This window comes from Amblyomma mixtum, chromosome 8 (assembly GCF_055824585.1).
Source record: "Amblyomma mixtum isolate Tamu chromosome 8, ASM5582458v1, whole genome shotgun sequence".
Taxonomy (NCBI): domain Eukaryota; kingdom Metazoa; phylum Arthropoda; class Arachnida; order Ixodida; family Ixodidae; genus Amblyomma; species Amblyomma mixtum.
In genome coordinates this window covers 185,001-209,668 of record NC_143019.1, presented here as the reverse complement: position 1 = coordinate 209,668, position 24,668 = coordinate 185,001, and the positions used below count along the sequence as shown (strand labels likewise).

The window sequence follows — 24,668 nt, the reverse complement described above, 5'->3', positions numbered from 1 at the left end:
AAGTTTGAATCCAATAATGGGGAAAAAAAATAACATTTTTCAATATTCAAATCCGATTTTATAGGCGATAAATGCATAATTTGGGTGCCGAATAGACATCAGCATAGTCAGAGAGAGCCATAGAATACATTTTTACTACGGACACAAATCTGGTTGAGTTGTTCTTAGTGTCCCTTAAAGTATGGCTAGGGTTTGGACTTTTCGGTTTGAACAAACAAAAAAAAGTCGATGAAAGTACGACGAATTCACTTTCGAAATTCGGTTTCAACCGAAAAAGGTCACTATTTCCAAGGCATAGCTAGCTGAATGTGAGTTATGCTCACTTAAAGTCGGAAATATATTGTGCTAAGCAGGGAAGCCAGGGGTGTGATATAACGCTTGTATTGCAGGATAAGCAGCGGAGTTGTGCGATTTGAGGTACTGCTCCACTAGCTTACATGGTTCTGCACACTGGGAAGCATCATTTTCTTCACTGCCATCACCTGATCAGAGCAGTTGGTTGGTTGAAGGTGCACTGAAGAGGAATCTGAATTCGTCTTCGAACTCGATCTACACGTTCTCAGCATTCTTAGAAACTTCGATTTATTGCCCTGTGCAGCCGATCCCCGCATACAGCGGAAGGGGTCGATCAACGTATGCAGTGCCTTTCAGGGAGTCACGTGGTGACTTTGCTTTCACTTTTATGTTGTTTCTTTTAGGTTTCCGTGAATAACTAGGTCTAGTCAGAGACTACATAGCTGCAAATTAGGCCCACGGAAATAAAAATACGCGTGGACTCTTTGCTTTCGCCGATCACTACGTATCACTCCGCCGATGGCAGAATGGCAAGCCGCCATAGGACTGGGTGCAAGGTTGGTCGACTGCTCCCACCGTTTGCGAAGAATTCAAAAAAAAAAAAAAAGGCGGGAGCTCGACGTTGATCCGATTTAAGTTAGGGAAATCAGCCACACAGGGCAATAGTTCGAAGTTTCTAAGAACGCTCGGAACGTGTAGATCAAGTTCCAGCGGTAAAAATACGAGTTAAGATTCCTCTTCAGTGCACCTTTAAACCCTTAACCATTTCGGACGAGCTTGCCAAGTCGTCCCTAAACCGTTATGGACGGCTGCAGCCCGTCCTTGCTGAACAGGTTCTTCCCTTCAGCGTTTCGGACGAACAGCGCTCGTGTGTGGCTTAGATGGCATTTTGCTCGACAGATGGCAGCACTGATCTGTTAAGTTCGTTTTCTTTTACCGCATAAACGATTTTTCCGTGTGGCAACCTAGGTTCTAAAAATGGCATCCGGTGGAGGCGTGGCGTATTTTGCTGAGCCGTCTTCTCGGAAAAGACGCTTTTCTTCGTCGTCATCTTCTTCAGACGATGGTGATTCAGACACCGAAGTGTGCATTGTTTCAGGCAGTGAGGACGACAGTGATGACGTTGTGCTGATCAGTTCTTCCGATGAAGAGAGGACAGCTCAGAAGCAAACTTCGTGAGTGCACGTCAGTGGATGAAGATCAACGTCAGCAACATCCCTACACGACCCCCTCGGTTTCCTTTTCTGGCAGTTTCCAGTTAGACCACTATACGCTTGCCTGATGACTTGCTTGAATATATTTATCGCTTGTTACCAGCAGGAAGTTGGTTTGCTGTATTGTGAGAAATAATAAATTTGAATATGCTAATTTGACTTCGTGTTTGCTTCAAATATTTTTTAAAGATCGAATGCATGCTTTTTATTCCAATAATAATCGAAATCAGGAATAAAAAAAATAAGCAGTTTTGTTAAGAAATTCTTTGATATAACAAAACGGTGAAGAGGTTAATTAGGGTAATCAAATACAAGTGGGACGTTGGCACAAAAACGCGAATGGGCGTCACGGAAAAGTATGTGGCTATCATGACTACTGAGTGGCAGTTTCATAGCTGCCGTCAGCACGCAGACCGCGTGATGCCCCACCCTTGCGCTCAACACAGAGCGACAACCAAATAATAACATGTCAACCTAGTTCTTAAAGTAAACTTCACTTCCATTTTGCCTTTATTTAAATTGAGTTAGTCTCTTAGTGAGGGTAGCAATTTCTAATGCACAGCTCCAAGTCATACAATTTACACGTTAATTACTGGCAAACAAATTTTTCGGGATGGAAAAATACTTTTGACCAAACAAAATTGCTAAATTGTCACGGAAAAAGTCAGTAATTCATTCATCGAAAATAATATTCGCCGAAGAAAAGCCAAAAGTAGCGTTCTGAAATAAAAAACTGAAAAAAGTCCGCCGAATTTTCAAAAAATAAAAAATCGAAACGTCCAACCCCTAAGTATGGCCTCAGTGATACTGCGAGGTTTCTGTGGAGTTCCGGACTTGCCTCAGTCCAGTTGCCCACTTCCCAGGAGGCACACTCGGCGTCGGAACTGCACTCCCGCAGCCGTTCTGGCTTGGGTCCGACGGACTCAAGGCAGTGCGAGTCTTCCGCCAGAACTGTGCCGACCTCAGTTTGGTGGTGGCAGAACACCAGTCGTAGCTGGGTGCCGTTGCCACATGTCTTGGAGCATTCCTCCCACTCGCCAACGTACCAGCTGCACGCGGGAAAATTGAGACACAACAGAAGCAGCTGACGTGAAGCACAACCTGTGCACACCAATGAATCACAATCCGAATTCTCCGTTGAATAAGGGTACAGACTGCCACCCGACTCCTGCACACAAAATGTGTTGTTTTTCATTTGCATCGTACTTAATGGGGTGGAGCACATATGGCAGGTTCTCTAAGATCATGAATGGCAGTTTACCAATATCCCTCAAGAGAAAAGTATGCAACAGCTGTATCTTATTAGTACTCACCTACGGGGCAGAAACGCAGAGGCTAACGAAAAAGGTTCAGCTTAAGTTAAGGACAATGCATTGAGCTATGGAAAAAAAAATGATGGGTGTAACATTAAGAGATCAGAATAAGGTGGAGTGGGTGAGAGAACAAACGCGGATTAATGACATCCTAGTCGAAATCAAGAGGAAGAAATGGGCTTGGGGCAGGGCATGTAATGCGAAGGCAAGATAACCACTGGTCCTTAAGGGTAACGGAGTGGATTCCAAGAGAAGGCAAAGGTAACAGGGGGCGACAGAAAGTTAGGTGGGTAGATGAGGTTAAGAAGTTTGTGGGGATACAGTGGCCACAGCTGGCAAAGGAGAGGTTAATTGGAGAGACATGAGAGAGGCCTTTATCCTGCAGTAGGCATAGTCAGGCTGATGATGTATGACATGCAACTGTATCTTTGCTGAAATGCAGAGTGGGTTCAAGTTTGACTAAAAAAATTTTTTTGCCCCCTAGCAGTTCCGTAGCATCTACTAACAGAACTGCTACCAAAATATCTTCATGGACAGATGAAACCTTCCAAAGGCCTGGTTCTAACACCTCAGACTTCAGTACTCCTTTGTGACCAACGACCAAAGCAAATACAATTATTTTTTTTAAGAAAGTACAGCAGCCTCATATTTGTAAATATTAGTTTTAATAGAAAAAAGTTGCCAGGAAAAACAAGCAAGCTCAGGGCAAGGGCCAGTGTGAACTCACGTCGCAGGGCACGACTCTGGGTTGCAGACTTTGGTCTCCTCCGGCTTGATGGTCGGATTACAGAGGTCGTCGGGCACTCTATCAAATGTAGTTGAGCTCGTGCAGTATACCAGGCGCTTCTGAACACCTGAGCAAAGACAGCACAAAACGCCACTAAGAATTTATACTATAGAGTAAGCAAACCACATTTCAAGTGATCTATGTGGTTTCCAGTCAGTAAGTTTTGGCACTCCTAGGCTACGTCATGGGCTACAGGTAGCGGTTCTGCAAAGCTGTGGATTGTTCTCGAATACTGGGTTCATTCCTTTAACACACACCAAATTATCATTTCATGAGGATTTTTGCATGTCACTACAATTGATGCTTGGCTGCCACAGCCAGTTTTAAAATTGGGAGCCTGAGCTCATCATCGGAACATTGATGGCAGCTATGTGGCCACTCTGTCAAGTCATCCTCATGATTCAGAGCAGGTCTGGGGAAACATCAGTTCCAACTCCAGGACAATAAAATTTCCTTCCATCACTTGTGTTCTCCTAGCTTTCGGCTGTGCGCCTCAATAATCAACATTACACTACACTAGAAATGCATTGACAAGAATTAAACCTGTGTCTTCACCTTAGTGTCACTTAGGACTTGCCATATTTTTACTATTTTTTTGCCACTTGAGAATACAACTTGTTTTGCAATCTAAAGCTTTGCTATTAGGTTCGCACAAGATCTGATGGTATATACCTTAACGAAGGTTTATCGTAGAACCCACTGGTTTGGTTGATGACAAATAATACAACATTTTGGGCGAGTTGGTTACCTACATTCATTATTACAGCGCAAAGACGGCACAGAACAAGAAGGGGACACAACAGCGCTGTTGTGTCCCCTTCTTGTTCTGTGCCGTCTTTGCGCTGTAATAATGAATGATGACAAATGCTGCGAGATAAAGCAGATGGCCTATAAGGTGTTTCTTTCGAGCTTTTCAACTGTGACCTACAGCACTTCGATAGATTAATACTAATTTATAACAGGCTAATGACAGCGTAGGTCTCAGAAGTCAATGTCTGGTGGTTGGAATGCAGAAAGGATTGGCGTGGAAAGACCTAACGAACCTCCCCCACAGGTCTGAGAGCATGGCCCAAAGTCTCCCGAGTTCCAATTGTAGGAGTCTGGCTGAGGACGACTAACGCCGGCAGGAACTGAGTACTCGTACACAATCCCCAGGTTCTTTTCTTGGTATAGAAGCTGCCCGACAAAGAGAGAAAGAGAATAAATTATCATCACAGTAAGAAAAATCAGTCTTGCATAAATTCGTATTATGGAAAGTGTTCTGTAAAAACAAAAACCACCTTAAATGTACAAGTTCACAGAGCAATCAGTATTACTCAATGGAAATGTGTACGCCATTGTAAAAGGACAACTTATCAGAAAAACAGCCTAGCAGTACCAGAAGCTGAGATCCTCATAACATCATCATCATCATCAACATGACTGTGCCCACTGCAGGGCAAAGGCCTCTCCCATGTCTACATTACAACTGCCATGCGAACTTTTCTAAAGACTCAATTTTTGTTATGTGATAGCATTGAAGTTGCCATTGCAGCACCTAAACCCTGCTGACGTCGAGTGTCACGAAGTTCACTGATTGGTTGGGAGAGGTCACGTGGCAGTGTGACATCATCACAACCTGCCCACAATGGCAGGTGGCAATTAGATTAAAAGCTGCAACAAATATGGAATCTAATGCAACTGCATTCCACTCTCAAGGTGACTTAAGAGGCACCAGAGTTTTTTGCAAAATATCAAAGACTAGAATGCCTTCCCTGCTGCTTTTTTCAGTTGAATCTGTAAGTGACCTCAAAAAAGCATTGCAAGCACAACACTATAACCTTATTTCCTCATTTTTCTTTTAAAGTGCATCCTGTATTCTTCTGTGGTATTGCCCTATGGCATTTTATAAATATTCTTTTCTTTCATTAGGCTGCATCTTTCCTTGCTTGAGTTTCTCGATGTCAGTGAAATCTGTGTTTTATATTGTTTACTACAATGTGGTACACATTATCTCATCATATATGTACCACTTCTCACTTGCTTGAACTTCCTGGATCAGTTACAAATAACAAAAAATAAATAAAATATAGTTACAGTAACAAGGTACCCATGTGGGCTAGTTGGTGTACATCAGACATAACTTCACCAGCAAAAGAATGAGACACCAGGAGAAGAAGAACGCTGGGACAACGCTCCGCCACTGTCCTGTGTTCTCCTTCTCCTGTTGTCTCATTCTTTTGCTGGTGAAGTTATGTCTATAGTTACAGGTGTTACACCTGCATCGAAGCGGCAAGCATAAGTCTGCTGGTTGCCACACGTGATTGCTGGTATTGGGTGCTGCATAGGAAACACTGACAAAAGTCAAAATGAAGATCCTGGCCACATTACATTCCTTCCCATTGCACTGAATGACAACTTCTATTCTTGCCTAGGGCGAGCCTATCAAGGCCTATGCGCATTCCAGCACACATTAGCCTAACCTTTCCAACTCCAAAAACATGTTTCCAATAGGTTGAACTCGACAAGGTATTAAAAAGAAACATGCGCTTTGCACACTGTGCTGATCATTAGGAAGCCTAGTTTGGCTTCATAACGGATTAGCACAGGCCTTGTGAATGGCCATGTGATGGTTCAAAGAGAGCATTACGACTGCCAAGAAAAACAAGAAGACGTACCACAATGAGGATGGTCTCAGTGGTTGGGCCAAGGGCAACTAAGCTCTCAGGTGCATTGGCACCATGGTTTCTCCGCTCGTAGTGAAAGACGGTACCAGCAAACCGCATGCTTCTGGGAAACTCAATTCGCCAGTTGCCGTTGAGGTAGTAGTGTCCAGTCTTGTTCCGGACAGCTATGGAGAAGGAAGAGGCAACGATAAGAAACTATGATCCTATCTAAAGTTGAGCACTACAATTAAGCAAACACATTAAGCCTTCACTTGATCGTGAAACAGTAGCAGTGAGAGTGGACAGCTTGTGAGCTCGAATTTCTGAGAATGCAAAAGAAATTCTTACCGAGGTAATTGTTTGTAGGGAGCTTCTCCTCAATTCTGATGTTTGTGGCTCCCGTTGGAATAAGCAAGATGTCATTGTAACCTGCAAAGTAGTTACATGCACACAGTGCAATTTAAAGACTGGCATCTGTTCTGTGAACAGAGTTTTGAGCTCTTTCAATGCTGTTTTTTTGTGTGCCTAAATTCCTAGACCAATTATGAAGACTTTACAGTGAACATTGCACACTGTAGTCTGGATGACAGAGGCCTCAATTCTCACCAACTTGCAAGTTGTCAAGGTCAAAGACGCCCTCAATGGTGTTGCAGCTCGAACCGTCACCCCGACACACCCGGCACTTGTCTTCTACGGCATCTGACCCCAGCATCTTGTCACACCCAACAGGCTGGAGAGATGAATGCATGCATGGTCAGAAAAGCAGCTGTACTGTATTCAGCAAACCTCAAATGACTGGCAAAAATGTTTATGAAACAAAGGAGTCACATTTCTCACTCTAAAGCCTACTTCACCTAGTATAATATGCAGCATAGTCTATGGTTCGACGAAAGCTTGTCTAGTCAGACATGATACTGATAAGGTTGAAGGTCACTGACCATGTCAAGGTTATGATTGACGTTTCGGAACCTATAAGGGTTCTTTGTTCACTGAGCTAGCCACAATTTGGTCGTCCTTCAGGTACGTACATCACATACTTAAAAAACAATACTTACACTTGTTACGTCACATACTACATACTTAAAGGACGACCGAATCTTGGCCAATCGGTGATCAAAGAACCCGTACGGGTCCTGAAACTCCAGTCATAACATTGACATGGTCAGTGACCTTCAACTTCACCACTATAATACGCACTTGAAAAAAAAAAATGAGGTACAGTGCACACTTGGGCTATAGCATCAATCATTAAAAAAAATTTCCATCAATAATGGAGAAAAAAAATTAAGCTTGTTGATTTGTGGGCGCATGAATCGGGCACTGTTCAAAAATACAGTGCTTCCCAAACACACCTTAAATATATCATGAAATGTCCCACAACAGACGCCCTTTTCATTTTTGCAAGGTGGGTTAAATTCAACTTCATTGAGCACGACCTATAATGGTGACGAGTAAGTAAAACTGCGAATGCCACAATCATCCAATTTTAACACACACTTTCTTGTTTTAGTAGACAGCTGAGCATTCAGTAGCCCACGCATTGCAACATGCACAAAAGTTAAAATATGTGAATACCACTGTTCTATCCTTTGTGCAAAAATTTAAAAAACAGGGCTTACGGGAAGAAATTTCAAAGCACATTAGAAAAGAATACATCAATGCTAGGCCTCATGACTATGAAAAGCTACTATGTGAGTTGCAATACGCTCGTGCAAGCACCTTCTGGCTGGAAATGGTAATGTGAGTCTTGCCCTCCGATTGCATTAATTTGTGCATATCAGATATGACAGTGCAGTCTACAGAATCAACACCATGCCGTATCGTATACACAATAAGTTCATGATTTACCATGCAAGCTCCATTGACGCAAACATCAAGGCTGCCATCATCATGGCATCGTGTCCCGTCAATGGTCTTGGCCGAATGCCGGTAGTAGAACCGTTCACTTTTGGGCTTGCAATTCAACTCGCAGGGGTTGGCAGCTGGGGGAGAGAGCATATAAAGGACACAGCTAGATTAAAAGCACAACACACAAAAAGAAAAATTGGAGGGGCCTTTTGCGATAGCTCAGTGGGTTAATGCCCCTATATGTGGAATTGGCCATTCTCTACTTGACATTCACAGATCCCTGGGAGTTCTCATACCCCTCCAAGGGCAGTGGTGCAGCAGTTAAGGGGGAATGAGGGTCTTGAAAACTTGTTTTTTATTTTGCGACATAACTTGTTGAAACTTAGCACACAGGTGTATCATAGAATGCTGATTTAAAATATGCATTTAGATTTCAAATATCTCACCTGGAAGAAAATTTATCGCAAAATAACATTCAAATTAGGCAATTTCTTATGGGCCTTTATAGTAATTTATCAGTTAAAGAGTGATTTTTTAAGAATAAGTAGACATTTGCAAAGGCCCAAGGCACATGCTAAAGCTTTCTTTTTTCCTTTAAACATGATATATGAGCAATTAGGCGAAGTGTGGGCTAATTACCGCCATGTCATTTTTTCTTTCCAACTTTGTTGTTTATTTATGATCAACAAAATTAGTTTGTAGACATTCTGTTAGCTTTAGGATGTGCTATGGGCCTTTGCTAATGTCTGCTTATTCTTTACAAATGTTTATTTAACTGATAAATTACTAAAAAGGCCCGTAAGAAATTACCTAATTAGGATATTTTATTTTGCCATATGTTTTCTTCCAGGTGAGATATTTGAAATCTAAATGCATATTCGAAATCAGCATTCAATGATACACCCAGGTGCTAAGTTTCAGAAAGATATGTTTACAAATAAAAGAAAAGTTTTCAAGACCCTCATCCCCCCTTAAGCGACGCGCCACTGCCCTGCAATGGCAGCTAGTGCTTCTACCAGTGGGACTTGTGCGATCCAGGCTGTGCTTCCCAGGGACCTCTCACAACCAATCGTTAATTTAACTACTATCTGCCATGGCATGCAGTGTGCTCACAATCCAGTGGGCAGGTTGTGATGATGCTGCAAGGTCACATGACCTAGCTTGCCCACCTACCTCCTAGGTTGCTTCTACAGGAATTATTTTGGGATTTTTCACTGACGGTCAATGAAGCCGCCGATGCCGCAGCCGAATTTTCTGCAACACGAGCTCCCTAACGCTTAAAATTCCACCCATTCATGTGAACAGCATGAAAGGCACACATAATAAAAGCTGACGACACATGTACCTACTTCATCATTCTCTCTGTGTGGCTCTTTCGTGCTATTCACGTGACTGGTTCACAACAAAGCTAGCCTGAGTTAAAACCCTGGTGATCCAGTTTCAGAGTTGCTGAATTAATTCTGGCAGCACAGTTATAGGCAGGTGACATGAACTTGGACTTCACACTTTGAACTCGGTTAGAGACTACCTAACGTACTCTGTCCAATGATAAAGAATCGACGCTTAGTTCTCAAGTGCAGCGAACAAAAAAACAGGCACACACATTTAGTATCATGCAGTAAGATGACCACAACTAATGTTGATAACCATAGCGGTACTTACATTAGCATCTGCACCAAGAACGCATAAGAACGGGAAAAAAAACCAGCTTGTTTAAGAGAAAAGATCTTGCTGGCACTACCAGGTGTTTCAGGAAAGACTGCCACTAATTTTAAAAAATAGGCTCTTGAGCTATGAAGGTGGCCCCTGGTGGACATCAGTAAACAGGTGAATTAAATTTAGGCTTCTGGTTGCAATTAGAGATTTGCAACCTGTCATTGGTAATAGCCATATCAATTTTTCGAATTTTGAAAACGCAACTAGGCGCAGGGGCTCGACCAGATTTGGCTATTTCAACTAGTTACTTGCACTGGAGAAGTTGCTTTGCCTGCATTCTTTTCAAAAGTGCGCGTATTTTGGCACGATGTAGCCAAAATTTCTCAGACCAGAGCGCCAAGGGTAATTGCATCTTAGAAATTCTAGAAACTTGATATGGCTATTACTAACGATGGCTACAAATCTCTAATTGCAACCAATCGCCCAACAGCGATAGTTACGAAGTTAATAATTATCAGAAATTAGTTACTAACCAGTTAACTTTATTCAAATATTTTCTGATGTCCTCGATGCTGGTACTATTCTGCCACAGAAGCCGTCTGCATAACTCAAAAAGACTATGTTAAAAATTAGTGGCAGGCTTCCCCGAAACACCTGGTATAGCCCTCACACACAGCTACATTCCTCCAGCAACTTGTGTGTGCAGTTGCAGCATGGCACATTCATAGGGTATTTCGCATATTAGTGTTTTGCCAGGAAACCAACCTAACATCAAAGCAACGTACTGTGCATAAGCCCATCTTATAAACCGCACATATCAAGCTTTGGTCTTATGTGCTGCTAAGTTTATTGCTGCCAAGGTCGCTTCAGAGCAAGCAGCCCTCTTCCAGTTGACCATGTTGTATATTCAAGACATCTTCAATCATGTGAGCAGCATTTTTCTTGTATAGCTCAAATGCTCAACAACACTCGACCCTGAAAACCTGAATGGCTACAGCAGTAGTACAGTATTGATTTCATGGATATTGGGCACACACAGGGCCCCAAGAAATGGATACGTGAGTATGAAAACTGTAAGCAGTCATTTTTTGGTACCCTGAAAGTGCCAAAAAATGAACAGCAGACTCCTACTTTAAACACTTTCAATGCATTAAAGTTCCTATACCCTTGCTTGTGTTCGCATATAACAAGCAATCCTCTTCATGACTGTGGTCATTTAAAACTGCATTATCTGATGTCAGTCCAAGTCCGTAGGCTCCTCGCTCAGATATACTTTTCTGAGCACTGATGAGGCTCTAAATCAAATACAACTCCGAATTTACATGAATAAACTCTATTTCCTCACTTGAAATGGGCCAAACACATGAATGCCAAAAGCAGTTCAAGGCAAGTTCTTGCAGAAACACTAGACTAACGTGAGAATTTTATATCATCATTTCTGTCGCCCTGAAACTTGCTTCCTAAGACACAAGTTCGTGGTGTAGAAACAAACAAATCCAACTATGCCTGTTCTGTTTAACCGAGTCCCAAAGAAAACCTCACCAAGGTGTTGAGGTATGCTATTTTTTTTACAGTTCAGCCCAAACAGCCCTAGTAAATAAGACACATGAACAATGCAGCACTAACTATGTGAGCTCGGACACAATTTTCTGGCAACATCACGATGTTCAAGAAGAAAAGGCACAGAGCAAGAAAATGCTCACATGTCGACTGGATCAACTAACAGACAAAGCTCACCCTGAACCTTTCCCGTGTGTAATATGCAATGTCTTTTGCCAGGAACAGATATAATAATGTAACCAGCAACGAAAACAGCAACACAGGAAGTACCCAGGACAGCGCCGTCCAGTGTACCACTTGTGTTATCCCATTTTCGTTGCCGTTTACAATATGTTTGATCCGCACCAACTAGCCCGCATGGTTACCCTGTTGCAGTTTTGTCAGGAACTCCAATTCCTTCTTTTTTTTTCATGCATCGGTATGTGGTACACTGTAATGAAGTGCTCCAGATCAAATTCAGCTAACTAGGGCTCTGTAACATGCAGTGACATAGCACAGCACATGGCCGCCTTTTTCGCCTTGATTAAAACATGGCTGCAGCAATTGAGGCTTGAACCACAATCTTTGGCTCAGCAGGCAGACTATGAAGCCTTTGAGTTACCATGGAGAGTTGGAATTTCAAACATGGACTGCATATATTTCTAAAGACACAAAAAATTCTGAACTTGTTCGTAAGCATCTCCATTGTCCCAGCACCATGTTCAGCAGTGATGTTTCCACTGAACAATGGATAAACTTCCAAGCCGTCGTACTGCTCACCTTTGTAATAGGGCACCCAGCTATAGTAGCGCCCTTCAAAGGGAATGCTGTTGAATCGAGCACACTGCTCTTCCCTGAAGTCCTTCGAGAAGTCTGGGCAATCCTAGTTGCGAAGATGGCAAAGAATAAGCTCTAAGTACAGAGAATTACGCGAAAAAGAACTCAAAAGACACACAGGAAGCGTCACATTAAAAGGGAACACTTAATGTAGCATAACCAAGAAAAAATGGCTCCTTCATCGAAATTCGACCGCAACGGCCGGAATCTGACCCGAAAGACGTGGGTTTGATCCCGGCCGCGACGGTCGAATTTCGATGGAGGCGAAATTCTAGAAGCCCGTGTACTGTGCGATGTCAGTGCACGTTGAAGAACCCCAGGTGGTCGAAATTTCCGGAGCCCTTCACTACGGCGTCTCTCATAGCGTGAGTCGCTTTGGGATGTCAAACCCCCATAAACCAAACCGAAAATGACATCATTTTACCTGTTTTCTGGACAAATGGCTTATATTTGGTTTACGGGGTTTCACGTCACAAAGCGACACAGGCTATAAGGGGCACCATAGTGAAGGGCTCCACATATTTTCGACCACCTGGGGTTCTTTCACATGCACTGACGTCGCACAGTACGTGGGCCTGTAGAATTTCGCCTCCATTGAAGTGTGATCGCCGCGGCAGGGATCAAACCCGCGTCTTTTCGGTCACCAGCCAAGCACCATAACCACAGCACCACTAGGGCAGAACTTTTCTGGACAGATGTGGACAATATGATATATTAGTCAAGCACCTGATAATGAAAAGCTATTCTTTAGGTTTCCGTGTCTGATCTGAAGAGTAATCAGTATTCCCTCTATATCTGTCCTGCAGTGAAATGCAGTATTCCCTCTATAATAAAAGACAGAATATGTGGAACTCTGCACGTGGACTTTAGTTTCACAGGATGAAGCATTTCATATTGCAGTAACTATTTTCACTGCAAGACAATAACATAGATCTCTAGATAGGTTGGGCTATGATAGGCTCTCAAATGCACTGGGGCCTTTGAACTTTGTGTTTACACAAACACAGCCGCTGCGCCTAGAAATTATACCAAGAACTAGCCGGTGCATTTGGAAAATTCTAAGGAGCTGTTTCACACCAACCATTCCATAAATGCACACTTCCCAGAATTTTTGGAATACATTGGGAATTTTGGCCAAAATCTGGTTTTCTTGCTTATCAAGAAACCAGCTTTTTTGTGAGCTTGTGATTTATGATCGTTTAATGTCCCAAAGCGACTCGGGCTATAAGGGACGCCGTAGTGAAGGGCTCCGGAAATTTCGACCACCTGGGGTTCCCTAACGTGCACTGACATCGCACAGCACACGGGCCTCTAGAATTTCACCTCCATAGAAATTTCACCGCCGCGGCCAGGATCGAACCCGCTTCTTTCAGGTCAGCAGCCGAGCACCATAACCACTGAGCCACCGTGGTGGCTCTCTTTTTTTGAGAGCATGGGCGCACAGCTCTGACCTGAGTGATGCACTACAGTGAATGCAGTGCAGCATAGAGGATGCACCTATTTATTCAAGGTTTCACACAAGAACTACTAAGACATTGAACTCATATTGCTTGTGTTTTGGTATCTGTCTCAAGCATGCAGGCCCATGATAAATCCTAACTGTCGAGTGCTCTGAAACTGAACAGTCCAAGCTTGCCCAGAATATGTTATACAATTCCGGCATTCCACAAACTTCAGGCGCCAATAGTATACGTGCACACTAGTCATGAGTGTGCCAGTTGTATGCCGCTTCTTTGCCAAGTCATGAGAGCAAATTTTTCGACCATTCAGTATATCAAAGATGCTATTGCAGTAGTCGCCTACCAAAGAATGCACAGCTACATGATTGCTTGTTTCACGAAGTCGACCACCACATCAAATGCACCAGCAACAAGTTCTTAGTAATAAAAACGAGCACCAGCAACCATTAGCCTACTGTTGAAATTGAGGTCCACTGTGTGTGCAGCAATAAACCTCTGGGCTGCACGGTCTGTTCAACACAAAAGGTATTAAAACAAGAAACCTTGTTTCCAAAGCTTAAAAAACTATTTACATTTTTTTTTTTTTAATTAACCTATCTATTAAATTTGGCTGTAAAATATTGTTACAGAATGCAGTGCGGCCAAAACATCACAGGGAGTCGCATGGCAGGCGTGACAAGCCGCAGTCGGGAACCCACAAAAACCAGCTCACACCTTCGTCGTCCTCAAAAGCACCGTGCCACAACAATGTCCTCGTAATTTCGGGACTGTGTACCGTAACAGTATGGTAATGAGGAAACGAATAAACCTGGAGACACAAGACGTCGGATAGTACACCTGTGAGTATTTATTTTATGTTTTAAAAAAGCATGAGGTATGTTCAGAACATCGCCTGAAAGAGTGTTTCAATTCGTAGCTTGCAGTCCCAGGAAGCAAAAAACCCAACGAAAAGTTTGCTGTGCCAAGAATGCCAAAGGCTAGAACAAGGCTTAAAACACAGTGCATGACATTAATGCAAACTATAACTTACACCAACTGCTTGCTGGTGACACTTGCACAAATTTCCTGCAACAGCCAGACACAATTCAATGTGGTTGCTATGAACAACGAACACTGACAAGCAGCTGTCTCTAAACATACAGATGTTGGTCAACAATCACAAAAATAAGTCTAAAGAATTTCTCAAGCAGATGTGTGGCCAAAGCCGGTCAGCTACAAAAACCTGCAACGACTTCAGTCTCGGTGCATTCATCACCAAAATGCGCTTCTTCCGTCACGAGTTGTTACCCGAACACACCGCACGCACAAATACACTGCTGATGCTGCAAGTACCCTCAGTCACTCGGAACATGCTTCTTTCTTCTCTTCTTTGATGCCACAAGGCCACTATCATACTCTGAAATCTTTATCTTCTTGACAGGTGCCTTCATGTGTTTCTGCTTGCCAGCAGGTCCAAAACGATTTCTGTGCCCGGGACGACGTCCTGGGGTGTCTGGCTGTGAAGCCCACTGTGCTCCAAGGGTGCTTGGAGTTTCCCTCAGGCAGTATGCTTTGGCAAGGTGCCCCAGATGCAAAGCTTTGAAAGACACCACGTGCCGCATGGCACGTGGGTACGACGCGTACGACCGTACATGGCTCAGGTATCCTTTCTTGGCCATTGCTTGCAGAGCCGTCTCCTTGTAGACTTCATTTTCAAAGATGAGCTGGAGTGCGGTTACATAGTCTTCCATTGTCTTCAGTTTTTGTCCCGGGTCGGTCCTGGCCTCGAGGATATGAGACTTGATGGAAAAGACTTTGGACAGAACACTCTTGAGATCCATTCGGTCTAGCTGAATGCTTCTCTGTGCAAGGATGTCAAGAAAGCCAGCTTCAGAGGGAAACAGCAGAAGGACAACCCTACCCTTGGCACCGATGCGAGCGGTCCTCCCGGCACGATGGACGTACTCTTCAGGTCGAAGTGGCACGCAGCACTGGACAATGAGGTCGACCTGAGGGACGTCTATGCCCCGTGAAGAGACATCAGTCGTGAACAGAACACCAGAAGCTGCCTCCCGAAATCGATTGAAGATTTCTGCCCGGTCATGCTGAGTCATTTCACCGTGGAGCTTGACGAAATCGATTCGCTTCTCAGAGTCCTCAAGCATGATGCCCAGGACCGAGGAGAAGAGAGCATGCTCAAAGTCGACGGAGTCCTGAGTAGCCAGGAAGACAATAACTTTTCCTCGCTCAGCCACGACACAAGCATCGAGGAGCAGGCAGCACAGAGCCATCTGCGAAAGCTTGACAGGCACCTGTAGGTAATACTGGCTCAGGCCCGGCGGCAAAACAAACTCTTCGAGCTCCTGAGCACCGGCTTCAACCGCAGCATCAACAGTCACTGGATCTTCAAGAGTCAGGCCTGCCAGCCTCTCCACGCCTTTCGTCAGCGTCGCTGATAGAAGCACACAGGCTCCTTTACCCTCTCTCTGCTCTTTCCATAACGTAACGATCCTCGAAACCGACTCTTCAAAGCCCAGTTCGAGCAACCGGTCGGCTTCGTCGATCACTAGCCACGAGGTCTTGCTCAGCGAGAATGACTCGGTGTGCTCCAAGTGATCAGTCAGCCTTCCCGGGGTGCCGACCACGATGGTCAGCCCCTTCCGCAGGCGCGCCTTCTCGGACTTCTTTTTTTCCCCTCCCATCAGAACGCCGGGCACGACCCAGGTGCAGGCCTTGCACAACTTCTCGAACCACTCGTACGTCTGCAGCGCCAGCTCCCGGGTGGGCACGACAACCACGGCGCGCACTCCGTCCGCGCGCGTCAGCTTTGGCCGGATCTCCTGAAGACGCTGGACGATCGGTAGCACGTAGGCCAGGGTCTTACCGGAGCCCGTGTGCGACTTGATGAGCGTGTCCCGCTTTTCGAGCAGCGAGGGTATTGCCAGCTTTTGAACTTCGGTCGCGGTCGTGATCTGGAAGCGATCGCGGAGGCAGGCGACGAGGTGAGGGTGCACGTCGAAGTCGGCGAACTCCGAAGATGAGAAGACCGGTTCGTTCTTGGCGTCGACAACGGTCGTCGTCTGCTGCTCCTCGACGGCGGATTCGACATCGGCTAGGGAGCCCCGGTAACCGAACAACGAGGACGACTGGGCAAAGCTTTTCTTCTTCTTTAACGGCGACGGTGACTCTTCATTTCTCGGTTTTCTCGCGCCGCCGTCGGCGACAGGTCCAGGCTGGTCATCGCGACTGCGCTTTGCGGGGGGTGCGCCACGCTGGAACTTCACAGGTTTCGCCGGTTTGGGTGATGACTGAACCGCCGCTTGTTTCTTCTTGAAGACAGCGGTCGATGAGGAGATGGGCTTTCTGACGCCTCCACGAAAGGTTGCCGCGGGCCCAGAATCCGCGGGCAAGGGTTTCCTTCTGGGCTGGTATTCAGTGTTGAGGTTGAGCACGAGATCGGTGTCATCCATGGCCACGTGAGACGGGGAACGATGCACTTCGATGACGTTACCACGCGATCTGAAAGCAATTGCAACGCTTTCCAAGCTTCATGTTGGTTCGCAGGGGTCACACAGAGTTCTAAACGTACCGCAATGCATGTCTCGCGAAACGCACCACGCTTCCGATCCGCCGCCAAAAACACCACGCCGCAGCGCGAACCACGCCAGGCGCAGGCCCATAACGTAGGCTAGACTTAACAAGAAGCCTCTTCAAAAAATGTGCCTCAGATGTTTGCAGGTGGCGCCAGCAACGCGCTCGCAGTCTTAAACATTTGCGGTGCGCTAACAGATGGCGCCACTCTAGCATACTGAAGAAAGGCGGGCTTTACAAAACCTAATCAAGTTTACCGCGATTATTACGGCTCTCCTGGCGTATCAGCTTCGCGTTTCTACCTAGTTTAAATAGGTAACAAAACCATACCACTCTTCGCGTAGCAGCCTGAGGATTTCACACAGTTAAAATCTGTGCCAGCCTTTGCGGAGAAAAGTAACTGCTCCACAGTTCGCTCAATCTGGCATGGGGATTACCTCAGCGATTCGCCTCTGTTGAAGCGAATCTGAAGGCAAAAACGCAGCGGCTCAAAGTACAAAAGCCATAAGACAAGCATTTAACCACGCGTTTCTGTGTAATTTAGTTCCTGCCTTCTACTTCTGTCAAGCACATAGCGATTTCGCTTCTACTTTTCTTCAGATCAAGATCCGATAGACGTCAAAAGGTAATTAATTTTATTCCTGTGAACGACGTGGCAGCGAACTCAATGAGCAGTAGTATCCTCGACGAAACTAGGAATTCGCCTTTACCGGAAGCAGTTTATGTATTCGTTACGCTGCAAACGCTTCGGCAGTACTATGTCGCTTTCACTCGAGGGTCATTCACTAAGGAGAAAGAAAGAACAGCATCGGTCGTGGAGTATTAAAAAAAAATCACTTCGCAATGTGCGTTTTACCAGTAGCCAGAACGACCCTAACCAGAGGGGAAACGCAGATAGCTTCCGCAAATCTTTGTTGTTTCAGGCTGCAAGCCCTACGTCGACATTCCTGTCGTAGGTGGCAATGAACTCCAGGGAGAAAGAGAGAAATAGATAAGAAAGAGAAAGGCGCAAGAAGGGTAGCAGACGACGCCCCAAGAAGCCAATCGCCATTTTCGCCTACCTCAGGAGCGGCGGCGTGTCTTCTGCCAATCACGGCTGACGCGTGCAGACGTGTTCCCGTTTGCTCGCCCGTCTGTTTTACATTGCAGACGAGGAGCTGCTGCTTCGTATTTTATGATGTTTTTTGTGTGTGCTTTGAAGTTGAACCCTTTCGGCTTTGAAAGCGAGGTTGGCTTCATTCTGCCACGCCCTCGTGTTACATATTCCAAAACACGGTTCGCCCCTACCTTGCTCCCTCACCCCGCTTTCCGCGTTGATATAAGCTCTCCGTTTCGCGCTGTAAGCACTGCAGGAGCTGAATTCGCGAACCTGTGTGCGCGGAAGTTGTGAGATCTAGCAGACACGTGCACTTGCCGATACGGTGCGCGTCGTTTGTAGTGCATGAACCCGGCATGGGTGCGGCTAAACGTACTTTTGTAGAAAGCATGTGTGTTTGAACGGCTCAGAAGCTACACAAATTCGGCAGAGACACTTAAGACTGCGTACATGGGAGAATGAGAAAGCATTAAAGTTCTGAGCCATGCTGCATTGCACAATGAGCATGAGTCATGACTACGACGCATGACCATGCATACTTGTAGAAACTGCATACACCTTACATTGGATTACTTGTAATGTGCTGAGTCGTGATACGTTGCAGAACTAAAGCGCTGAGTCATGCGCCGTGACTATGACTACGCTTCATGACTACGCATACTTTGTACGAACTCTATGCACCTTAATGCACCTTACGTTACTTGTAAAGGGCTGGATCATGATACATTTCAGGATGACTATGGGTCATGGCTATGGCTCCGAGTCACGAGTTTCATAGGTCATAGTATGTTACGTCTTGTCATTCATGACTGTACATGTTCGCTTACATGACTTATCACATCTTACACCGGCGTACTGCATCATCCGAATTTCATTCCACATACGGCAGCGGTCGGCTTTTGTGCTATTGGGACCTATAATACTTTCGCATTGAAAAACAACACTGCTTAGTAAAACCAAGCGTACACAGGTTACTTGAGATGAGCGCGTGCTCTCGCCGGCTAGTAACATAATTAAAACTAGAGTATGTTAAAAACCTCAACTCTTTGTCCATTTAAAATTCTTTTTTTCGCGTAAAACAGAATTCATTTTAGTGATTCCAGAAAGTGTTGACCGCAGGACATTCTAAGCATGGGAGCTACATACCCTTTTATTTATACGAATACTGCATACGCACTAAGCATTCTAAATTAACAGCAGGACCTAATTCGGACGTTCGTCTGGGTTCTAATCTAATAAATATGCCCGCTGAGTGCCCATGGGATGTCAATGGGATCTCTATGGGATGTCCATAGGATGTCCATTTGCTCTGCGCACTTTGAAGCACAATACCAGACTTTGGAGCTAAAGCGATAGGATCGTTCCTTCCACGTGTGCTGTTGGTACTTCTCGGCTCAGCAGCAGATAATTGCTATTTCGTCGCACAAATCCCGGCAGTCATGCAGTCTGTAAAAGTAGTAACTTAGCCTGCTCAAATAACTGCGCTCAAAATTAAGACAAAACTCGGAACATTCGCTCGGGCTAGTGGGTTGCCCAAAATCCAGGCGCAAAGCTTTATTTTAGTAAGTTTTGTTGATATAAATAAAAACACCTTTCGCGTGTCATTGAAGACATTACGCCACAGTGACCTCATAGTTTGAACCCCCTGCGTTATTCTGTTGCCTTTTTGTTGTAGTTATTTTGTCACGCTTTGCGCAATGTAGAGTACAATGTTGTTTTATAGGGAAAACGAATGTATATTTTCTGCTGTTGTTTTTTCCTATAGCTTTTTTTCATGATCGGTCAGGAAGCGATGCACATGAGCTTCAAGCAATTGAAAACTATATACGTTGGCAAAAGGTCCTCAGATAGGCTTCTCCGATAGACATACGAAGACCATCATGCGTTGTTATAGGACTTTCGGCTCTAATGAGAGTTCATATGGCTATCTGAACAAGCATCAAGCCTATACGAAGCCGTAAGGTTGCCAACGAACTCTTTCAAGCATCTTGCATGGACAGCAGCGAAGCACACAGGTTCCCTGGACATCGGATATCTACATCATTTAGCTATTGCCGCAGGCCACTGCATAACATTTCAGTGGGTACCTGCTCCCTGTACAAGTAAGCTAAATTGGGCTAGTCGGAGCAATTGCATCTTCGAAAAAACGTAGCGCGAAAAAACAAGACACAGGTAAGGTGTAGACAGGACACGAGCCTGTGGCATTCAGGCTAATGAAAAAGCAGATGAAGCGGCCCGTAAGGGCCATCAACATCGGAGATACATTCGAACTTTTTTCACGAAATCTGATGTGTCCCAAATGGCTAAAAGTTTTGCTTCCGAAGAAACGTGTCGGCTTTGGAGTTTGCCGACACATCAGTACCAGTTTCTTCACTCAGTCGACCCGCATCTTAGATCAAGACTCTCACCCAGAATTCCTCGACATCTGGAAACACTTTATCATCGACTTCGTCTGAATAGTGCATATACAAACGGCTTGCGATACCGTTTTAGACAAATGAACAGTCCGCATTGTGACAACTGTGCCTCGATAGAAGCTGTGGAACATACCTTGCTTGAGTGCCCTGCGTATGCTAACGAGCGTGCGTACTATGAACATTGCATGCAGAAGCTCAGCCCAGTGCCCCTAACAATGGACAAAGTTTTAGGTCCCTTAGACTGCCTTAGGCAACAGAGACTTGCAATGAACTTTCTATTCACATATTTAAAAGACACCGGACATCTCGATAAGCTTTAAATTCACTTGCACGTTACCTTCATGCATTCTTCATGCAGTGAACTTCGTCAGCCCATTTGTCGCACTATGCACTCCATCATTCCATAGGTTACATCAATACTCGACATTGCATCCTTAGTACCCATTTCATGGTCGCATTTTATCTTCGTTTTTTTAACCTCTTCTATTGCTCTCCTTCTGTCTTTATCTCCAAAATTCCCCTCCCTACGCAGAGTAGCATGCCAGCGATTTTTAAACGCCGGCTAAATTCTCTGTATTTCAATAAAGAGTCTCTCTCTCTCTCTCACACACACATGGTGGTTAGACATTTAACTCTTTGAATGACCACAACCGCCGCTAAAGGAAGTTCTGACATTTATTTGCAATTAAAAAGCTGGTGAATGAGTAAAGGGCACTTACTTCGACACTGCAGGAGAAGTACCTTTTGGAAGGACCCACACATCCATGTGATCCATCAGCCCTGCAGAATCGAGAATAAAGCAAGAAATGCAGTCAATTTCGTGACCTAAAAAAGGCGTTCTTCAAAACATGACTGTGCAAAAGGACATACAACGATCGCTTGTGGTTATAAGGTAACAGGTATTTATACATCTTATATATATTGTAACTTGTACCTAAGTTAGGTGCCACCTTACATATATATCAGATTTATGCAAAACTAGGAAGTTGAAACCATCTGGTCGACAATGGGGTCATTCTTTTTATTCCACGCGCATTTTGAAGGACAGCCCCCCCCCCCCCCCCCCCCCCCCCCCCCGCCAGTTACATAAAGAATAAGTCGCTAAATGATGCTGGTTTCACACGCCTGTTTTGCAGCGACTCGCAATCTGCGTCTTCACTTGCGCACATTTTACAGGTTCCAACCTGCATTGTCCTCATCCTATAGAAGGGAGACAGTGCGGTATAAGAGTGTGTGGGGTCCATAAAGCCGCTATGGTGCATGCAGGTTACAAAGGACGCCTTAGTGGAGGGCTCCAGGCGTATTTCGATCATCCGGGGTTCTTTAACCTACACTAACATTGGAGAGCACACTGCCGTCTCATGCATTCAGTGTATGGAACATTAAGTTCCATACACTGGCCAAAAATTCCCTTAAATCAGATCCACAAATGCCTACTTCAGGCCCCTTTTCCCTGAAGCAGGTTGAAAACTCCGGCAGTTTAAAAACAGTGAGACAATTTCGGTTCCTACGATTCCCTGAAACTCCCTAAAAACTCTCCTTTTCTCCAAGTTTCACTCCTCAGATGCCGTGAAGAAGAGAATATTGCTCGAATTGAACATCACTGCCTTAGGCCTCCATCAAAACGCGGTCGCCGCGGCCGGGATTGCATTCCGTAACATAAAAGCGTTGATTAAAAAAAATAAAGATTGGTTATCAGAAAATGAAAGGCGCAGTAACTGTCTCACTTCTTGGTGGACACCTCAACCGTGGCGTGAGGAAAAGGAGGAAAGTGGGAAGGAAAGAGAAAAAATTAGCAGTGTCTTAGCCCAGATAGGCCAGGATACACGTAGCGAAAGCAGTTTCGTCTACTGACATTTCGGTAGCGACACACCGTCGCTGTCATTCAGCAGCTTGGCGGCGTCTCTTCGCGAGACGTTCCTCTCGTTCTTCGGGCGTCTCGGCTGCCCTCTTAGCCCTTCTCGCCTCGTTTTCACGCTGTCAGCCGGCCTTGTACCGTGCGACGACTTCTGGATCGGGAGATTCAATTTCACGCAGCCTCTACTGCTGCCGTGACAAGCATGGCCGCTCTCCTTCTCTTCCACGGTACGCGTCTCAGGAGCGCTTCTGGCTTATATCCCAGATGCGCGGCGCGACTCTGCGCATGCGCAGGGCAACGCAGCGGCTGAGGTGCGATGGTTGCCATGGTAACGGCGCATGCGCAGTAGTGGTCTTTGGCAGGAACCGCGAAATGCGCTACTGCTAGCCTAGTGTAGCTTTCGCTACAAAAAAGGCGCCGTAGTGGAGAGCTAAACGCAATAATCAAGACTCGTTGGGGATCCTTAACATGCACTTACATCACACGGGCGCATTTTGCGTTTCGCCTCTATAGAAACGCGGTCGGCGCGGCCGGGTTAGAACACGGCCACTCCAACTCAACAGCCTAAACTCTATGAGCCACTGCGACGGGTTCCTTGATAGTCACTGAGCCACCGCAGCAGGTGGTCGGAAGAAGGAGGTAAAGAGGGTAAGCAGGATGGTGATGGGGAAGTTAAAAGGACCCGGCGGAAGGGTAACCGCGAATGGAACAAAAGGCGCCTCGTCACTAGCGGTCGCCTAATAGTTAAGGCAGCTGTACGTAGAGTCACGAATTCAGCAGCAAGCGTTGGCTACGCTTCGTGGTTGCGCCGGTGTTAATTACTCGAGCAGGCGACAAAATTAGGCCTCCCAAATTGATAGACAAACTCAGCGACGGGCCCATGCCTCGCTCCGTTCGAATCAAGAGCAGTTCCGCCCCAGCGGCTTAGTTATGCGGAGATCGAGTTCGCGGGTTCCATCCCGAACTCTCTTCGATGCAGGCGAGTTACGAAAGCGCCCGTGTACGTACAACCACGATGGCTGACATGAGCGCAGTGCACTTTTTGCACAGGAGCACTGTTTTGGCACGCAGGAACCCGTCAGTCAATATACGGGGTGTCTCACCTAAGACTTAACACGATTTATGAAAATAGGCTTTTTGGGTTAGAAAAGCGTGTGCATCAGAATACAGTGAAAATAACAAACACACACTCGCCAACAAATTCTTTAAAAGGAAACACGACGTTTCGGGGCCCGCACGGGTCCCCTTGATCGAGCGCTGCATGGAACGACAGTGGCTTATATACGGTTACATATATACGGTTCAAATTTCCTTGTGGGCGATTCCAGATTTCTGGCAGATTACCACGTGTTCTGTTAAGAGCACGCTTTGTGCTATCTATATGGAATGATTCCAAAAGAAGGTGCGATGATAAGTTGTTCTCTGTGGCAATGACAGATGCTTCGTCCCAATCAATGGGGTGTCCTCCTGATGCGTTGTGTTCCGCCGAAGCATTAGATGTAGAGCGGCTCTTCATGACGTCATTCTGATGCTCTTTGAGCCCTCGTCTGAAATTTCCAGTTTCGCCAATGTAGGCAGCGTCACACTCATGTAGGCAGCGTCATGGTAACTAAGAGGCTGCTCAACTAATATTTAAGAGTTAACTTTTATGCGTAGCATATTGCAATCACTCAGTTCAGCCCTTGGGCGCGGCCGGGCAGCCACCAAACCACGTGAAAAACAAAAATAAAAATAAAAAAGAAAAAAATCGGCTAAGCATGGTGGCGGTTGCCACCGCCCCGTTTCAAAGGGGGCGCTCCTATCCATCCATCCATCCATCCATCCATCCATACGTCACGGAGGAAAAACTGCTGAGAAAATCGAGTGCCGCCAAGCAATACCTCGCGCAAAAAGACCGCGCAATATGCAACGCATTCTTGGCTTAACCAAGCTAAGCCTGGGCATCTTTTTTAACTATTACCGTTAGGCTCCTAAATTACTAAGAGGCGTGTAGCCCACCGTAAGTAATATCCATATCGGCGTCTAGAATTTAGAAAACGCAGTTACCCTCGGCGCTATAGCCCAACAAATTTGGGCTATTTCGACGAGTTGCGTGCACTTGAGAGGTTGCTTTGCCTGCAAGCTTCTCGAAAGC

At 45.4% G+C, this 24,668-nt stretch overlaps 2 protein-coding genes across 9 annotated transcripts in view; both read right to left on the bottom strand.

The window, feature by feature from the left end:
* Ppn (proteoglycan-like sulfated glycoprotein papilin) overlaps positions 1-24,668 on the bottom strand; it is a 210,705-nt gene that overhangs the window by 71,238 nt on the left and 114,799 nt on the right. For all 8 annotated transcript variants that reach the window (XM_089556313.1, XM_089556321.1, XM_089556319.1 and 5 more), the window contains 9 exons: positions 21,396-21,456; positions 12,077-12,179; positions 8,102-8,235; positions 6,860-6,983; positions 6,602-6,682; positions 6,266-6,438; positions 4,652-4,784; positions 3,549-3,675; positions 2,347-2,557 (listed from right to left, as the gene is read on the bottom strand). In XM_089556313.1, the coding sequence (XP_089412439.1) occupies positions 2,347-2,557; positions 3,549-3,675; positions 4,652-4,784; positions 6,266-6,438; positions 6,602-6,682; positions 6,860-6,983; positions 8,102-8,235; positions 12,077-12,179; positions 21,396-21,456 (1,147 nt within the window). The remainder of the gene's footprint in view (positions 1-2,346; positions 2,558-3,548; positions 3,676-4,651; positions 4,785-6,265; positions 6,439-6,601; positions 6,683-6,859; positions 6,984-8,101; positions 8,236-12,076; positions 12,180-21,395; positions 21,457-24,668) is intronic.
* On the bottom strand, positions 14,418-17,269 carry LOC149331091 (ATP-dependent DNA helicase DDX31-like). The gene has a single exon (XM_089556322.1). The coding sequence runs from the start codon at positions 17,040-17,042 to the stop codon at positions 14,928-14,930; it is 2,115 nt and encodes a 704-aa protein (XP_089412448.1). The 5' UTR covers positions 17,043-17,269; the 3' UTR covers positions 14,418-14,927.